Source organism: Mirounga angustirostris, unplaced genomic scaffold (genome assembly GCF_029215605.1).
Source record: "Mirounga angustirostris isolate CCGP_5_RB_7025 unplaced genomic scaffold, mMirAng1.0.hap1 SCAF_1, whole genome shotgun sequence".
NCBI classification, from domain to species: Eukaryota; Metazoa; Chordata; class Mammalia; order Carnivora; family Phocidae; genus Mirounga; species Mirounga angustirostris.
This window is the reverse complement of record NW_026991709.1, coordinates 182,433,226-182,451,560: the sequence shown is the minus strand read 5'-3', so window position 1 is coordinate 182,451,560 and position 18,335 is coordinate 182,433,226. Positions and strand designations below refer to the sequence as shown.

At 45.5% G+C, this 18,335-nt stretch overlaps 1 protein-coding gene across 9 annotated transcripts in view; it reads right to left on the bottom strand.

The window, feature by feature from the left end:
• Positions 1 to 18,335, bottom strand: part of LRIG1 (leucine rich repeats and immunoglobulin like domains 1) — a 111,925-nt gene that overhangs the window by 68,200 nt on the left and 25,390 nt on the right. For 8 of the 9 annotated variants that reach the window (XM_064593976.1, XM_064593967.1, XM_064593952.1 and 5 more), the window contains exon 2: positions 6,108 to 6,179. The exons of the other annotated variant lie outside the window; for it this stretch is intronic. In XM_064593976.1, the coding sequence (XP_064450046.1) occupies positions 6,108 to 6,179 (72 nt within the window). The remainder of the gene's footprint in view (positions 1 to 6,107; positions 6,180 to 18,335) is intronic. 9 annotated transcript variants of the gene reach the window in all.

Sequence of the window (18,335 nt, the reverse complement as noted above, 5' to 3'; positions counted from 1 at the left end):
ATGGACTTATTACTCGAGGAGACCCTCAGATCCTTGCAGGGCAAGGAAAACCAAGGTCAGGGCCGGCTGCCAATAAGGGAGCTTCTGTAAGACGACTTCAGTGCCTAGAGATCTGTTCTAGAACACGATGACGGTGCTAATAATAATGTCGGCAGCAGCTCACCTACGGAGGGGCTACTATATGCCAGGCATGGCTCTAGGAGCTTTCCAGTGTGCTAACTCATCCTTAGACCCCTAGAGGGTAAGTCCCATGGACATTCCCATTGTACCAAGGAAGAAATGGAAACACTGAGGTGTTGACTAATTTGACGGTCACCACAGTAAGTGGTAGTGGCCCAGGGAGTGTCGCCCCCCAAGTCTAGCTTCTTAACCACTCACTACCCTCCGTTTCTTTGTAATCACAGCAGCAACTGCACGTGTGATGCAACTTCGTCATTACCACTCTGAGTCAGGTACCAGGTCCTCGTGCGGGTCCCTACCTTACAGCTAGGGGCTCTAAGTCAAGTTTCAGTTGCAATCACGAGGCTAAGGCCACACAACTAGAGGGTGACACAAGCAACAGCTGAACCCAAGAATGGCTGCCAAACAGAGGCGAGCCCCGAGTGGCAAGGCCAGCAAGCCGGGAGGCTCCTAAACCCTCAGCTAACATGGTGGTTGTGCTTCGGGCTGCTTAGGATCAGACTTGATGCTCAACCTGAAACAGACAGCATGGACTTCTCTGCAGGGGAACTTCTGCCGAACGACCTCGGCCTCAGGCCGGCCCTACTGCACAGAAATAAATGAACAAGGAAAAGCGGCACCTCGGTAAGATTTTAAATCCTGCCCAAAATGCTGGAAGCGGAGCACACAGGGGCAGCGGACCAGTGCTAAAGATGAACAGGGCATTTTATATCTAGAGTGGCAGTAAACAGATTTAGGCAGAGATCACAGGCTCTGATCCCAACAGGGCTGCTCGATTTATGCAGGGGACAGTGTCGGAATCCAAAGGAGAGGAGCTGCATGGCCCACGTACCTCTCGATCGTTCCTACGTAAAAAGCACCGCTCGCTAAATGTAAGTCAGTTGGCATTACCACTACTGGCTTTCTTTCTGTGGGCCCTGAGAACAGTATCCTCAGAAGGCAGTGGAGACCGTACTCGCTCTGAGACACGACCAGCTTGCCAGCCTGAAATAGAGACCAGTCAAAAATAGCACGGCCAGAGCTTGGAGGGAAAGTTGAGCACAGTCTCCATGAATAAGGAAACTAGGAATTTAGGACGGGGTTTGATGAAATCTTCTGAGTATCTAGGGTTGTGCAGTTTTCTACCCTTCACACTTTCCCCAGAAGTGATCCCACCCAAGGCCCTAAAAATCCTTCTAAAATGTCTTGCTTCTTGAACTAACTTTTCCTGATGATTCAGGACCAAGAAGTGCCTCCCTCAGGTGCATGAGACCACGAATTGTAGTCCAACCCTGGAGCTGGAAGAGGTGTAAAATAAGGGAAATGGGGCTCCATGGACTGCCTGACCCCAGGGCAGAACCTAGAGGTGGGCCTTTTCCAGCTCACCCATTGTAAGGTGAGCATGGGCCTTCTGGGCTCTCTCTGAAATGTTCCATAACTCAGCTTGCTGAAAGGAAGTTCTTCTATTTTGTAAGACGCAAAATGTTAGGAAAGGTGTTTCAGAGTACTTTATTATTATCTCAATGAAATGAGGCTTCCACAGACAATGAAAAACAAACCCAAGGCGTGATTCTGGGTTACAGGGCTTTGGGGTCCATTTTTTTTTTAATTGCCGTGTATTATTTATTGAATAGCTGATGTGAGCACACAGTAAAATTTTCAAACCGTTTCAAAAGAGAAAAACCAGGAATATACAGTGAAAAACGAAGCTTCCTTGCACTTCAGTCCCCTGGTCGGCCTCCAAGAGGAAGCGCCGGCTGCCAGCTCTGAGAGATGCATGCATGTTTCTCTTTTACACAGATGCTTGTGAATTATACAGACTGTTCGGGAGCGCACTTTCCCCTCAGTAATATATCTTGACGATCTCCCTCATTCTCATGACCAGCTGCAAAGTATTCCTCTGTCGGCATGAATGAATGACCATCTATTTAGCCAATCCACTCTGGGGAGGCATTTCGGGTGGTGCCAAAGGCAAGGAAGCTGCCGTTCATAACAAAGTTGAGCAGGAGGCTGCGACTTCAGTTAGCTCTGCTTCTTACAAGGGACAAAGTCATCAATAAGAGGTAGGAGCGCAGGTTTTAGAGTCCAAGCTGCTTCATCAATAACTATACGAGGGCTTTTAGCTCCTCGAGAATAAGGCATACTAAATAATTCCTCTGGCAAGACTTTCTGATAACATCGTTTCTATACCAGATGGCCAGATGTGCTTCCTTTAGGATAGGGATTGAGGGGATAGTTACTTTAAGTCAGCAATTACGGGGGCACCTGGGTGGCTCAGTCGTTAAGCGTCTGCCTTCGGCTCAGGTCATGATCCCAGGGTCCTGGGATCGAGCCCCGCATCGGGCTCCCTGCTCTGCGGGAGGCCTGATTCTCCCTCTCCCACTCCCGCTGCTTGTGTTCCTGCTCTCGCTATCTCTGTCTCTGTCAAATAAATAAATAAGTCAGCAATTACGAACAATAATAGTAAGTGTGGAGTTTGTGCGCTAGGCTCTCTGCTGAACGCTGCCATGCACCATATCTCACTGGATCACATGCCAAGCCTCTGAGGAAGGCACTCAAGTATCGCTCCACCTTAGAAGGAGAAACCGAGGCACTGTGACAGAGTAGCCAAGCAGGGGTTACTCGGAGGGCATTTTTACAGATCGGATCTGCAAATCAGAGAGCTCTGGGTTCATTCAACCCAAAGCCTACCCTTTAGCAACTGAAGGGCCTTCAGCATGTCACTTAACCTTCCTGTGCCTTAGTTTCCTCCACAAAAAAATGTAAACAACACCAGTATCAACTTCACAGGGTTGTGGCAGGACCCGGCTGAAATAATTAAACCTAGTGGCTTAGGATCGAGCCAGAAATAGAGTAAATGCTTAACAGGTGGTGGGAATTCGCAGCCAAAGGGCAGTGCCTCAGAAAGATACCCCTGGTTCTTTCAGCCCTCCCTTCAACACACTACACTGCACACACACACACTGGGGTGGGGGGAGCGTGATCCTGAGACACCAGAGGGTGAGCCATAAATACCCAAAGGCAGGGCACACTCAGGCTTCCCGGCCACCTTGAGGAACATTTTAGGTCAACGGCCCTGGAAAGCACACAGCAGCACCCACAGTGAGCATTCTGGGACCAGGCGGCAAGCACGTGACCTGCACGCAGTTCTTAAAGAGGATGGTATAAATAGCCCCTCTTATTAACAGAGGAGCCTGGCCGTCCAGGACCCCTGGCTGGAGGCCCTCCCTGGTGGGCTTTCCTCAGAGTTGTGGGCAGTGCAGACCGTGTGGCTTGGCAGCAGCTGCTCAAGCATCTTCATGGCCTCCAGGGGCCTCCATCAGCCTTGCTTTCTCTCTCCAGTGAGCCACGATGGACTGTGGTTCCAGGCCTCCAAAATAAAACCACTGCTAAACCACGACCTACTGTTTTGCCAGCCTGTGGTGCTCCTCTCGCCGAGGCTTCCAGACTCGGAGGGAGGGCTGTGCGGATTTAGGAGAGCTGACAGCTCCCGGGAAAGCCCTGAACTCAGTTTTAATTTAGAAGCAATTGTACGTCAACTACGATTTTTTTCTTTTCTTCAATATCCTTTCCCACCTCCCACCCCTTACTCCTGACAGCCCCTTTACCATCTGCCTCCACAATGGATTAGAATTCCCTCCAGGAAAGGCCTGGATCTGCATCAGTGAGAAGTTCCACTGCTCTGGGCTCCGGGGAATTTGTCTTGTCCATCCCAGGTGATCCTAGGGACTGTAGGCAGTCACGGTGGTAAAAGTCCCAACCAACTGGCCCTCACGGATTTGTTTCTCAATAACGCACCCAGCTTGGGGGGCTATGTGTTCCAAATGTAGCAGAAGGAAATAACACTCAGTAGCCTCCCCGTGTGCAAAGCCCTGGACATCACCTCCAATTAATAACTCTAGTACCATTGGTCATGTGTTCATACATCCACGTTGCATAGAGGGAAAAGCACTGAGGCACTAAGTAACTCGTCCAGGGGCACAGACCAGCAAAGGGCAAAACCAGAACTCAAATCCAGGTCTGTCTGCTACCAAAACGTGTGTGTTTTTTCCACACCACATTGTACCAAAAGATGCAATCTCTGTCTTCACGCCTCCCACACGTGGGAAGGGAGTGTTGCCACAGAAAAGCATGGCACAGGAGTTAGACTGGGGGGCGGGAGGGTGCAGGCCCCATCCAACCACTTGCTAGCATGCAATCCCAGCCAAGCCCCCATGCCTCGGCTCCTTCCACTGTCTGGAGAAGGTGGCAGTGACAATAAGGAGTACAGCAGTGCTCAGGACGATGGCTAGCTAAGGTCAACCTTCATGAGTGCAATATTAGCAGGACGAAGGAGAGTAGACACACACAAAACAAAGAGCTCAGGATGCGGTCAGGGGCCTCATCCAGCTCACAAATCCAACAGGAGTTCTGAGGAGGGAGAAAAGCCAAGGTGGAGGGAGAAGGGGATATTTTATTAGGTCAAATTAGCACAGCAGCCCACCTCACACTTCCTTGCTCCCTCCACCGGCTGTTGACCTTACAGGAAAACTAGGGTCCTGGACAGAATATTCCCAAGGGCTCCTTCCAACTATGAAGTTCTTTTAACTCTGGAAGTTTAAACCTTTTTTAAAGAGACATGGAAATCATAACCACAATTTGGAGAATTTGGAGATGGGGCTAGGGGATGCAGGTATTCTGCCAATTGCACTAAGGGATGAAATTAAGTTTCCTTTAGATAAATCATCCAACAATGAAATCAAAGAATAAACAAGGACTTCTATCAGTTACATATAATGACCAAAATGTGTAAAGCACTTATCTAACAATATCTAATAAAAATCACTGACAATAGAAGCATGGGGTGAATAATTTATGGAATATCCATGTGTGGTAGTTTTACATAAAAATTTAAGTGGGGGAGTCTGGGTGGCTTAGTTGGTTAAGTGACTGCCTTCAGCTCAGGTCATGATCCTGGAGTCCCAGGATCGAGTCCTACATCAGGCTCCCTGCTCAGTGGGGAGTCTGCTTCTCCCTCTGACCCTCCCCCCTCTCATGCTCTCTCTCTCTCTCTCAAATGGAAGTACATAAATAAATAAATAAAAATTTAAGTGGCACATTTAAAAATTTTTAATTTACATGATAAAGTATTCAAAAATGTGAGGGTTAAGTATGGAAAAGATACAAAACTATAAGATACATATACAGTTTGATCCCCAAATTCTACATGTAGAGGTATGTATTTTTCACTAAGTATTCATAATGGTTATTATGTCTGCTGATTTGAATTAGTCTTCACATATTTCTAGACTCTAAATTTCCTGCAGTGGTTATATGCACAACTTATGCAGAAGTTTCTCTAAAGTCCCTATGAAACTAAAATTCCTGATAACCCCGACATCTCTGTTAAAAGCAGAGTTATTTACAGTCAAGAAGAAGGAAAGAGGGAGGCCTGATTTACAGGACCCTGCATGAAGCAGGGGGCTGGCTGAGAGTACCCCAGGCAGTGATAAAGCCTTACTCTGTCTGGAGATGAGAGAGGAAAAGCCAGCCTCTGTGTCCATTCTTCTACACTTGTGCTTCCCGGGAAGCAGAAGCGGTGGGCTGGTGCATGAGCCTCTGCCGAGCAGGCTGCTCTACCTCCCGGGACAACGGAGGGGAAGTACCAGTCAGGTGTGCCAACACAAAGGATCCACGAGGTTTCCACAAGGGAGGGGAACCTCCTATCCGTCCCCCACATCCCCGTGATTTCTCCAGGATTCTAGCGCACCCGTCGCTGCCTGCCCACAAGGAGGGAGGGGCTGCAGGGAAGGAGCTCAGGAAGCAGTATGATCCGTCATGGCGGCCAGTATGCACACGTTCCTGCTTGCACCTTTAGACTGCTGCTGGGGGGGGATGGAGGGCAGAGGGTTTCCCCAGGAGCTCTTAGTCCCCCACTCCCAACTGGAGGTTTAGGAGAAAACACTCACACTTCCTGTAGATTCGGCAAGTCCTCAAAACCAGCAGGGTCAATCTCAGAAAGTTTATTATAACTCAGGTTTCTGGTAAAGGAAAAGCAAAAAAAAAAAAAAGAGAGAGAGAGAGAATAATTAATTAATTAAATCAACATGCAACATTTAACCCCAAATTCAGGAATCTTCTATTCCGCCTGCCAAACCAGGCCCTCTCCCTCATAGCTGCCCCTATCCCATACATTATTTGAAGTAACCTTATTAATAATGAGATTTACAGATAGAGCTCCTCCCCACTAGCATCCATAAACAAGTCACTGTGAAAATCTCCAATCACTGAAACTGGCTAAACCCAAATGGATTTCAACCAATATAATTTCACCACTTAGCAACTTCTAAAGGTAAGTCAGTCCTCTACCTACATTAGAGTGTGCTGATCCAAATATTTTGCACCGAATCAGGTCCAAGGCTATTCCAAATGGCATTTTAAAAATTAGCATTTTAGTAAAACATCAAATATCATGCAGTAGTAAAGAAAAAGAGGGGTCAGGAACCGACCCTTTACTGTCTACAAATCAGTGGTTCTCAACCAGGGATGACGTTTGGCAATATCTAGAGACATTTTTAGTTGTTACAACTGCAGAGAAAAGGCGGGGATGGGGGGGTTGCTACACACATCTAGTGTGTGGAAGCCAAAGAGGCTGCTAAATATCCTACGATGGCACAGGACAGCCCTTAACAACAATCATCCAGCCTTAAGTGTCAATGGTAACATTCAGGAGTTGAGAAACCCTGGTCTAAGCAAGATCTGATGACTAAAAATTGCTAAGAGGCACACTCAAAGTTGAAGGAACTGCTTAGAAAGTTGAGACCTTATGAGACGCTAATCATAAAGCTATCCCTGAACACAATGCACCCATCAATGAATAAATACTGGGAGTGACAGTCACACAGGAGAGAGGAGCTGTGGTTACGGGGAATTCATGGCTGGTCTTAACCAAAGGCAGTGAAAGCCTCACATGTGAGCGGCCTTCTCAAGAAGATGGCACCTGCCAAGATCATTCAGAATGACCTCTCTCTCCTTTCATCCCCCAGCTATACCCTTAGGCACACACAGGGAGCAAGCTGACCCGTGTTCAGTCAGCCGAGCTTCTTGGATCAGCCCTCAGCCTAGACCAGCTTGATCTTTCAGGAACAGAAATCCACAGAGACGTGGTCCAAATGAGACCTTGGTGCACACTGTGCCTTGTTCCCTGACACCAAAACACACCCAGTCCACGTATGCCGAAGAGGTCAACATTATTGATCTAAGCTATTAATTCCATTGGCATTAATGCCAATTAACGGTACTGAGAATCATGAGTTTCAAGTCTACCATTTAGGCAGCACATATGTGGCAACTAGCTTTTAAATTTACTCCAGAGACATTACAATCAATACTAACCTACAGCTGATAGCCATTTCACTGTCGGCTCTAGACATTCATCTAAATAAAAGTCAGACTACACTTGAAATTAATGGTACATCTGTGCTCAGGGCACAGCCTGAATTAAAAGCAATTTGTCCAGAGATTATGTTACTATAAAAATTGAAGGTGGTAATTTTTTAAACCACATACTGAAGTCAAGCGCGAGCTTGTCCGTGCTTGGGGGTATTTACGATTGGGTACACAGACATCAACAGGTTAGACTTGAAAAAGAAAATCCACAAATGGAGAGAATTCTCCCACATCAGAAAAAGGACTGGACAGACTAAAATTTTCTTCTATTTTGAGCACATTATCATAAACGAGAGGGATGGAAATACTGTTTCTGGGTCTAGAGATAACGTGAGTTTACAGTATCTACCACATTTGCATCATTATCATCGGTAATGAGAGTTACTGAGCTGGAGGAGACATCAGGAGAAGACTGAGGTCACAAAGGCAAGAGGCCTGGAGGGCAAGCAAGTAGTGTGGACGGTCACCCTGCCAGGGGTGCAAAGAGGCCGACACAGCAGTACCTGCCTGCCCATCAAAAGGAGCATTTGCTCCTGTCTCCAGAAACAAGGGCAATGCAGACCAGTCTTCCCCATTTTCAAGAGAAGCTCAAACTCTGAATTCTCAGGTGAAATCCTTTCAATTCTTAAAAAAAAAAAAAAAGGTAACTCTGGATGGATCAAACATAACGTATCTGCAGGCCACATCTGGGCTGAGGACCACCAGTTTTTAACCTTGCATTCTGGGCCACTGACTCTTGAGGCTATTAAGTTCAAAACGCAGGTCTTGTTTCTGGCTTATAGATGTGGCCAGGGATGGAGCCAGCCTCAGGCAGTCAACTGGTAAACTATCTGGAATGAAATTACTTCCCTTATTCCCCACTCCAGGAGTGGTATTAGAATAAAGCCATTTTTAAATCACGACAACCCTTTGGTCCGTCATTCTCTTAAAGAGCAGACAAAATTGACTTAAATTTAAAAAATCTTGTATAATTTCTGCTTTTTAGACAAGGCTCCTTGGAAAAGGGTCTTCGGCAAGCTAGTCTTATGAAGAAGCCAACCGGTATCAGGACCTCATGCTGAGATGGCAGGAAACAGCAACGAAGATGAAGACAGACACCTTAAGTGCTAAATTTAAGCTCTCCCTGGGTCCGCCTGGAGGAGGCCACGTTTTGACTCTGAACGAACTAGCACAGCCATGTTATCAAAAAATGAGTGTCAGAGACTGGTCTGAAGGTCATTCTCCTCTCAGCGTGCCCATCAGCAATTACAGAGAGAGGACAGAGGCTGAAGCTCAGGTCCCCTGCAACAGCTTCGACTTTTGGCCACAGAGCTGCCTAGTTCTGAGGTCTGAGCAGCGACCAGTCCTAAAACCTGGGACAAGCTGTTGATCTTCAACTGCTGTATCAGGAAATGGGAAAAATATTTACTGTAGTCTCCTTGACAAATATAATCTGAAACGAAATCCTCAGAGACATTTTCTTGTTTGCTCATCTCAGCGAGACAAACTCTCGGCGTGTTTCTCTGTTATGGTAAAATACACAAAACATAAGAAGTTACCATCTTGACCATGTTCAAGTGTGCAACTCAGTGGCAGTAAGTACGGTCATACTATTGGGCAACCACCACTGCCATCCGGCTCCGTAACTGTATCATCTCCAACCGAAACTCAGCACCCCGTAAACACGGACGCCCCATCCTCCCCTCCTCCCCCCAGCCCCTGGCAACCTTCATTCTGCTTTCTGCCTCTGTGGATTGTGCTTCTCTGCAGACGTCATGTATCTGTCCCTTTCCGTCTGGCTTGACTTAGCATAATGTTCTCAAGGTCGGTCCACGTTGTAGCCTGTGTCACAATTTCCCTCCTTTTTAGGGTTTAACAACATTCCATTTTGTGTGTATGTATACACATGCCCCATATTTTATTCATCCATTCAACGGCTAATGGACATTTGACTTAGTTCTACCTTTCTGCTATTATCAAGAATGCTGTTACGAGCAGTTTTTTTTTTCTCCCAGCATAATTTTGTATTGAGGCATAACTGACAAGTACACAACATAATGATTTGATACCTCGGCGTAATTCTTAAATAAGGTTTATTTTTAACCCTTTGACTGTTATGTTTAATTGATACTCCTTTCTCAACAATTAAAGAAATATGTTTATTCAGCCCAAGAACTGTGCAGAGAGGGGTGTGGATTCTCTTGGTGGGTCAGAAGAACAACCAAAGGGTTAATTAGTTAAAAAAAGAAAAAAAAAAAAAACAAGACCCTTTCATGAGGTCTTTCTTTCCAGGTGGCAGCTGACAACGCACACAAATCTAAAGCATCTCACTTATTTCTCCAAACACGATCGCCGCTTACCAGGCCCGACATCTGAATGTGTCTTCAGTTGAAGGTTTCAGATTCTCCTGTCAAAACAATTCATCTGTCAACAGGACAGATGCTGTCAAAAGCATTTCTGCACCTTTCAGTAGCAGAGAGGGCTGGAAAGAAACCTCCGGGAATTCAGTTACTGCCAATTGCAGCTTTCACTAAACATTTTGTCAGCCATTGTCATAACACAAATTTTCCCTGTTCCCGTATAAAGGGTGCACGGAGCTTGGAACAATTGGGCCCAGCCGTAGATATTCTTTCAGCTAATCCGCTGAAAGATGACCGTCCGGCCCACCATTTGGAGAACACACAAGAGGTACCTCTGCAGAGAACGGCTCAAGTTTTATCCCAGTTGTATCTGTGTCTGAGAAGCACACTGCTTAACAGTGCGCGGCAACAATCTGCTTGCTGAGCATTTTTCCTGACAAAGACCCCCCAACCCTGACCCCACTGCATTAGAAGAGCTAAGTCTTTAAATAGCTGAGCAATCCCCACCACTATGGAAACCTGTGCTGTCCAACTCGGTAGCCCCTGGCCATGCTGCTTTCACACTGAAAGTGATTAAGATCACACAAAAGTAAGAATTCAGTTTTCCTTGGTTCTGCTAGCCATATTCCAAGTGTGCAACCACCACATGAGGCTCGCGCCCAAGGTAAGGCACCATGAAGACAGAGGACATTCCCATCACGGCTGAAATTTCTATTAAACTGTGCTGTACTGAGATCATGCAGGAATTAATACATATTTCAAGTGAATGGGCACTTAATGAAGAAACCTGGATCTCAAACATAAATTTGAATTTCCCGATAATTCAAGAGCTTTGTTAAAAATGTGGTGGGATAGGGACGCCGATCTTAACATATATCCTTTAGCCACATGAAGTCCTTAACCATCCCAACAGAGGAGAGGGCATTTGAAAATTCAATGCACTAGGAAGACACTCAATAAAAAAAATACCCTCTGAGTGTAATTCTATAAGCTTAATCAGTATTTACATAATCTGACCAGCATCTTCCTGGATTACAACAAGAACCACATATTACCAATTTGGCAAACACTATTCAAAGCTGGCAAACAATAATTCATTGACTCCTTGGAAGTTGAGGGATAAAAAGTTCCGTTTGCTATTGAGTAAGCTGTGGTGAGGAAGTAACCCCAGCATTGTTAGACCGACATAATTAGTACTTCATCCTCAAATATAGGTATTGCTCACAGACCACTGACTTACACAGACAAAACCTCCTGCTCAGGAGAGCAGTGCAACGCATGGCTATATTCTTCAACATTAATAGGAATCCTAATTCCCAGTGGAAGGAAGGAGTCCTAACTCCATGACAAGCATTCTCTGGGGAGTGAGGTTTCCTTATTCAGTTTGGTTTCCAGGCCAGCCCATTTCCCATTACTCAAACCCGTCTGGACCCCTGAACATCATAGTACTTTGCATATTTTAAGCCTTCGGATGTTTGCTAAACCGAATAATACAGCCAGGAAGGGAAGTGTGAAGCAATCCAATGACCCATCTGGTGAGCACTACTGGGGCGCCCAGGACGAGCCTGGAAGCCCCTTCTTTCTTGGAAAAGTGGGCCCCAGTCATCCATCTCTTCATACCTCAAAAACTGCACTGCTTGCCACCCATTAAAAAAGGACTCACCTGCTTAGGACTCCCTGGGAAAAAGTGATTGGTCCTTCCAAATTTCAAGGAGTGTGAGTGAAGAAGAACATACAACTTGTTAAAGTTATTTAATCCCTTAAGCTTTTAAGGCCATTTCTGCTGCATTCTTAGCTTCTGAGAAATTACACGTGGTACACATCGAGTTCCAATGAAATCACCACATTATGCTCCCTAGACCCACATTATAGGTTTTATGAGAATAAGGGATTTCTTTTTAAACCTACAATACTGAATGCTCTTATCTTTTTTTCTGTTGTGATGCTTCCCCCTCATTGACCAAAAGCCACAACTGAATAGGCTGATAATATGCATTAAAGGCTTATGCTGAGAATAATAATAAAACTGCATCTTAAATTGGAATCGTTCCTTTGGCATCCTCACCCAAGAATTCCCACTCGGGAGACGGCTCTGTACTTGCAGCCATCTTTCGTCAGGAAGCTAAAGAGCCCCGTATTCCCTAAACTGAGTCTTGGAAAAAGAAACACATTCTGCAAACAATTAAATGCAAAATCACTCAGATATCAACTCACTACATACAGCTCATTTTGTAAGCTTTTGGGCAGATTTAAGAAAGTCAGGAATGAATCACAGTTACTTCAATTTCTGAAAGTGTTACATTGATAAATCTCTATGCACATAAGGCCCGTAAGCAACTCAAAAGAAGAGATAATATGCTCTAGCCATATAAGGACCTCGCAGTGAGTGCCTGCTTTTACTCCTTAAAATCCGCTATAGAAATCAGCATCGGCCTCTGAATTCTAATGCTTAACACATTATCTGACAGAAGTCACCCGTGCCTGTTTCCATCATCCCATAGGTCTTATATGTGCTTCTCTATCTTAATGCTTCACACATCTTACCCCCCAGCCCATGGATAATTTGAATGCAGGTCTAAGTCTTTGTCCTTTAGTACCAAACCGATGTCAAGTTCAACAAATATTCACTGACTGTCTACAATGTATACTATGCTGTGATAAATTTTGATACAAATTAGGGTAAGATCTAATCTGTGACCTAATGGAGTTTATAACCTACTGGTCAGAAAAAACTCTGAACCAAATAATTACAGCCAAAGGCTCTGATATGGCAAGCATCTTCTGAATGATAGACCAGGAGTTGTAAATCGGTGGTTCTTGGGCCATGACTGAACTACAGGGAAATTTGTTTGTGACTGGAGAGTGTGTGGAGAAAAAGTTTTCACCAAAAAAAAATTACAGTTGCAGCTTCTCTTGAAAATAATCCTTGGGCCAGCATTCCTGATAGCAGCCACCAGCTACACTTATTTAGCAAGTACTGCAATTGACCACAGACCTCACTGTTCCTATCATCTCTCCCAGGACCTCCTTACTCATGCGCACTCTCTGCCTGGCCCCTGTATTTGTCATCCTTGGTATGGATACCACTGTGTCCAGACGGCGTTCAGAGCACGGAAGATTAGTTGTGATGAGAAAGGTTAATCAGAAAATGCAACACCTTAGTGAACCCTAGACGAAGAACAGAAAAGGAAGAAAACCGGAAAATAAGGCCAGAAAAGTAAAATAAGGTGTGGAAAGTATGAAACTAGACAAATAAACAAAAAGCCAAGAAGTCAGGACCTCCTAGAAAGGAGAAGGGCAAGACATGAACAGTTTTAGGGCAAAGTCAAGAAGAGTAGTCCACAATGTCAGACCACAACCCACTGGGCAGTTAAGTTATATAAAGGTTATATAAACCTAAATAAATCCCAGTGCCAGGTCCCTCGTGATGCTTAATCTACGGGGCCATTTAAAGTTGATTTCCAGAGGAAGAGAACAGCCCCTTGTTCATCTACTTAAAATTATGGCCAAAAGAGTCAAGAGCCCTCCTCCACTGCCAGTAATCAGCATTTGCTTTCTCTAACATCTCTTAAAGCAGGAAATCCGAAGACCTGTTTTTCCTACCCAAATCTTAGTTTGGCAAAGAAGTCATTGGGTGTGCTGTGTCTCATGCTTGGTTGTGGGGGTGGTCCCGGAGGGAAGTCCATAAATATCCCATAACACTCCCTCGGGAAATATGGTACATGCATCATTAACCCCTAAGGATTAATTAATTTAATTAAGAGGAGGCACTCTGGCCTCAGCAGCTCTGCAGTTGGTGGGTATTTCACAAAGGGAATCTGAGCAGGAAATAGCTGCTGGCCACAGGCCGACCCTCCCACAAACCTGTCGCCTAGGGAGCACCAGCCCTGACCACCCCAGCAGGGAAGAGAGGCCTACAGCCACCATTTGGTTTTGCTGTTACAGAAGTGGCACTGCACAGACTTGGAAATGGGGAGGGGAGGAGAGGAGTCAGGAGTCTGGTCTCCTACTCTCTGCTTTATCATCTCTGAAAAGGGATCACAAATCCACCCTTTCAGAGAGTCCCCAAGCTCTACAGAACTTTCCAAACTCATCACGCCCACCACAGGACAGGTTCACCCTTGCCAGACACCATCCAGCAGAGCAGCTTAATCTTCACCTCCAGAAAGCCCAGCCATTCTGCAGAACAGAGGGTGGTTGGTGCCTCTGAGCCAGGCATTCCCTGCCCCATGAACCTCTTGTCCAACGTGGCCCTCCTGTCCTGAGGCACCAGGCACGCCGGTGGGAGCAGGAGGCCCATCGATCATGACAGAGAGGAGACAGAAGTGCAGCAAGGAGGCGTGCTCACCTCTGGCATCACACTTAGGGGCTGGAGTTCCCTCACTGAAAGGATGGAGGGGGATTCTCCTAAATGAAAACCATGCTCTACAAAGGCAGGAAACAGAGACTTTGGCTTCCATAGTAGTTAAAAACAAGTCGGTCAAGAGGGACAGGAAGTGAGGGACATATTAATCTGGTGGATACATTCGGATTCCCTGCTTCACCAAGTGCTCTGTGAAGTCCACCCTGGGTCACGTATTATTATTTTCCTATCCTAACACGTCCACTGGACCCCTCGGCCCCTACAAACGTCTGCAGGAAGATGAGCTTCTTGTAGAACCACGACTGCAAAATTTAGGGTGTTTGTTAAAAGCATGATGCAGCTTTAAAATTCATTCACCGTGGTTTCACGTATGAAAGATGCAAACTGGCAACAGCCTATAAATGTTTCTTTTGAGTGAATGCGTCATGCAACAAAATTATGTAAATGTTGGCCCAAACATCAACCCCAAGTGACACTGTGATCAATTTCCTGTCCCAACACACTGAAATAATTCTCCACTTAACACCGAGGGGTTTCACACACCCCGTGCCTTCACCGAAGGGCTCACGGAGAGGAAAATAACTGTTTTAACACAGCCCCATAAAAAGTACTCCTGGGTCACAAGAACAGGGTGGTCATATTCCAAGCCTGTCTTTCTGGCAGAAGCTACAGCCGAGGATTTCACTGGGATAAAGGGATAAGGGAATTCTATACCAGTGACTCCGGATTCTTCAGAAACGAAACCTCCAATACTCCAATAATATTATTACTTCCCGAGCACGACAGACACATATTAAAATCTACAAAACAAACAAAAACCTCTCCTTCCCTCCCTCTGAGTCATTCCACACTATCCTCAACCCTCTTGTCTAGAAGCTTCCCAAAAGCAGGAAAGGGTCAAGGCATCTGGTAAGGTTTTCTGAACCCTCATTTCTGACAATGCACTAACACAAGGTCAGCCAACGAAAAGGATAGTACACAAGCCTCTTGTTAGAGAAATGTACGCCAAGAGATTAAAACAAAACAAAACAAAACAAAACAAAAAAAACTTTGCAGTAACTCACCTCTGGACATGTAACGATCGGGATTTGTTGTTGTTAAAGAAAAGTACAGCTGACCCTTAAACAACATGGATTTGAACTGTGTGGGTCCACTTACAGATCTTTTTACGGTACTATACTGACAATGAAGTTTCCCTTCCTTCTGATTTTCTTAATAACATTTTCTTTTCTCTAGCTAACCTTATTGTAAGAATACAGTAGATGATATACCTAACACACAAAATATGTGTTAACCGACTGTTTATGTCACCGGTAGGGGTTCTGGTCAACCGTAGGCTATTAGTAGTTAAGTTTTTTGAGGAGTCAAAACTTATACACAGATTTTCGACCGTGCAGGGGGTCAGCACCCTTAACCGCCTCCTCCACTGTTCAAGGGTCAACTGTATTTAGAAGGGTGATTTTAGGCAAATATACTTTTGGGTTACAAAACAGCAATATATAGTAAGTTGCCTAACTGTCTCCTTTAAAAGGGAGGAAGAAGGAAATGAAAGCTTTCTTTCTTAAGCAAATACATCTGTACAAACAACAGCTTACCTTAGTGTTATCAGCATCTCTTTCCTCCCCTGCCCACATACACACACACACACAAAATTTAAGGGACAAATGACATAAGTGGGTGTAACTACCTTCCCAGGCTAGAGCCGCTCATAAGGAAAATCCTTCTGGGAAGCCAGAACTTCCCAAGGGTGTGCGCTGGAGTCCTTGATCAGCTTCCAATGGAACGTACATACATCTTTCATTTTTCCAACTGAAATCACACCCACTACTCACTAATGTCTTTGACGTCTCTTTGTGCCTGTGTGAAGCCCAAGCACCCAAAATTGATAAAGCAAATAAAAAATCTAGGTGTACTTGCACTTACCACGATACTCTATATTATAAACAGATTAAGTGCAAGGTTCCTTCAAATATTATCAATATAATATTCTCTACTAAGTTTTCAACATCATCTTCTAGATTTCAAAATATTCAAATATTATCTTCTAGGTTTATCCTCCCGTCCTTTCCTGGCTACCTTAAACTTAAAAATGAAGATCCCCCAGACACAGAGAACAGATCCCTAGAATTAAGTCAGCCAAAGTCAAAAATTTAATTTACCTACAACTTTTCAAGAATACATCCTGCTGTATTACAGGGAGGCACGAGAGCATCTCTAGCTAAGTATTTTAAAGAAAACGCAGTTTTAAAAGGTCAGCCTCCTGGCTAACAGTTAAGTCGCTGACTTTATTAGCTAGCTTATCGACTTGGGAATCTCGTTCTGTCAATTTTTCCGTTGGGCTTTTTAAAGTTTATGTGTGTCATGAAATGCCTGGCTGAAGCCAAAAGGCAGAGTTTTTTCTTTCTACGATACTAAGATGTCATGAAATGCTATAAACTTAAGAGCCTGTCTCCATGGTTTTCTGGGGCCGTGATGACTTCTCCAGTCCCGGTCGGTGGCTGAACGGCTGAGAAGCCCAAGCTCAAGGTGCACCAACCACACAGTACTGCAGCATAAAAACATGGCACTTCCTTTTCACTGAAATTACAAGCACAAAGAATCAGATGATGCGTGTGACTTCCACCTTTGAACACACTAAAATTTTACTCTGTCAAAGGGGAAGCTGGCTGTGAAAATGACAGAACCGTCACACACTTCCATGTCTGCTGCTGCTGTTTTTTTTAATCATTCACCAAGACCTCTAAAAAGATGCCTCACCTCTTCCACATGGTCCATCTACATTCGGCAGGGCCCTGTGCACCATACCATGGAGAGGTCCTCACATCTGTGCCCTTCTTCCCACCCCCAACCGCCCCCCCAAGTCTGCAGTTCCAGGTTTGACTCCCAAAGGTGCACCTTAAGGGTGGGTCCGAGCGGCAAATTCCATTTGCTGAACTCTACTTCCATCAAATAACGACTCCTGGCACCTGCGGGATGGGAGTCTGTTTTAAAGTGAATCGCCACCAATGGTGATGAAAGCCCTACCAATAATCAATCACCAGGGACTCCCTTTGGAGCGCCAGCTACAGGCTGGAGAAGCCTCAGCAACACCACGTGTCCCGGCAGATACTCCATATCCTCTCTGTGTGCCAGCGAGAGAGAAGAGCCATTCAGTTCCCACCTCAGCAGGAAATCAAGGCCCACGGGCCACACCAAACCCAGACATCAGCTACACTGAGGCAGCTAGGACGTCTCTGCCTAATGCTTGTTATATGATGAACACACAACCCCCTCGCTTCCACCATCACTCCTTTTTAAAGATGATATAATCAGACCCGACTTGGTTAAAGTCTCTGTTCAGTTTGCCCTAGCCAGGTAACTCCTATCATGGCTTCCTTCTAATAAGCTCACTACCTTTTCTTTTGCGGGGGGCGGGGGGGGGGATCTCACATGGAGGGGTTGATGCTCCTGCATACTTGACACTAACAAAATCGGCATCGCTAAGCCCGCTCAGGTTAGAGGGCAATCTGGTTCTGTGCCACAAGATATAGGAGATCAAACGAAGTATGGTTCGGGGTGTGGCACAGTTGGCGCCACAAAGATTCAGCTGTGACACCCAACCTGTCTTCCAGCTAAGACTCTCCAGGCTGGCTTTCCCTCCTCCTCACTCCCCCACGCTCAGTTCTCAAATACTGTCAAAGCAAATCAAAGACCCTTGGGTCCCAGGTCCAGTCCACATGGCCACACAAGCATGACTCTGCAAAAAAAGCGCCGACTTCTTTTACCTGGGGCACCCTCAACGGTGATCGATAAACCAGAGCGGGTTTGGATTCGGTTATGTTTAAGCTTGCACAAACACAAAGAGAAAAACCACCCACTTTCAAACCCAGAAAGCTCCTGCAGAAAGCACCTGCACAAACCCGTCAGGGTGGTTTATAAGGTCACAAGCACCTCAGAAAAGATCTTTTATTCCTAGGGCCATGAGACCAATGGGAGGCCTGCCACACTGCTGGTGTCAATATTTATCTAAGACCTAGGCATTCATGATGGTATAAACCAGGCACTTT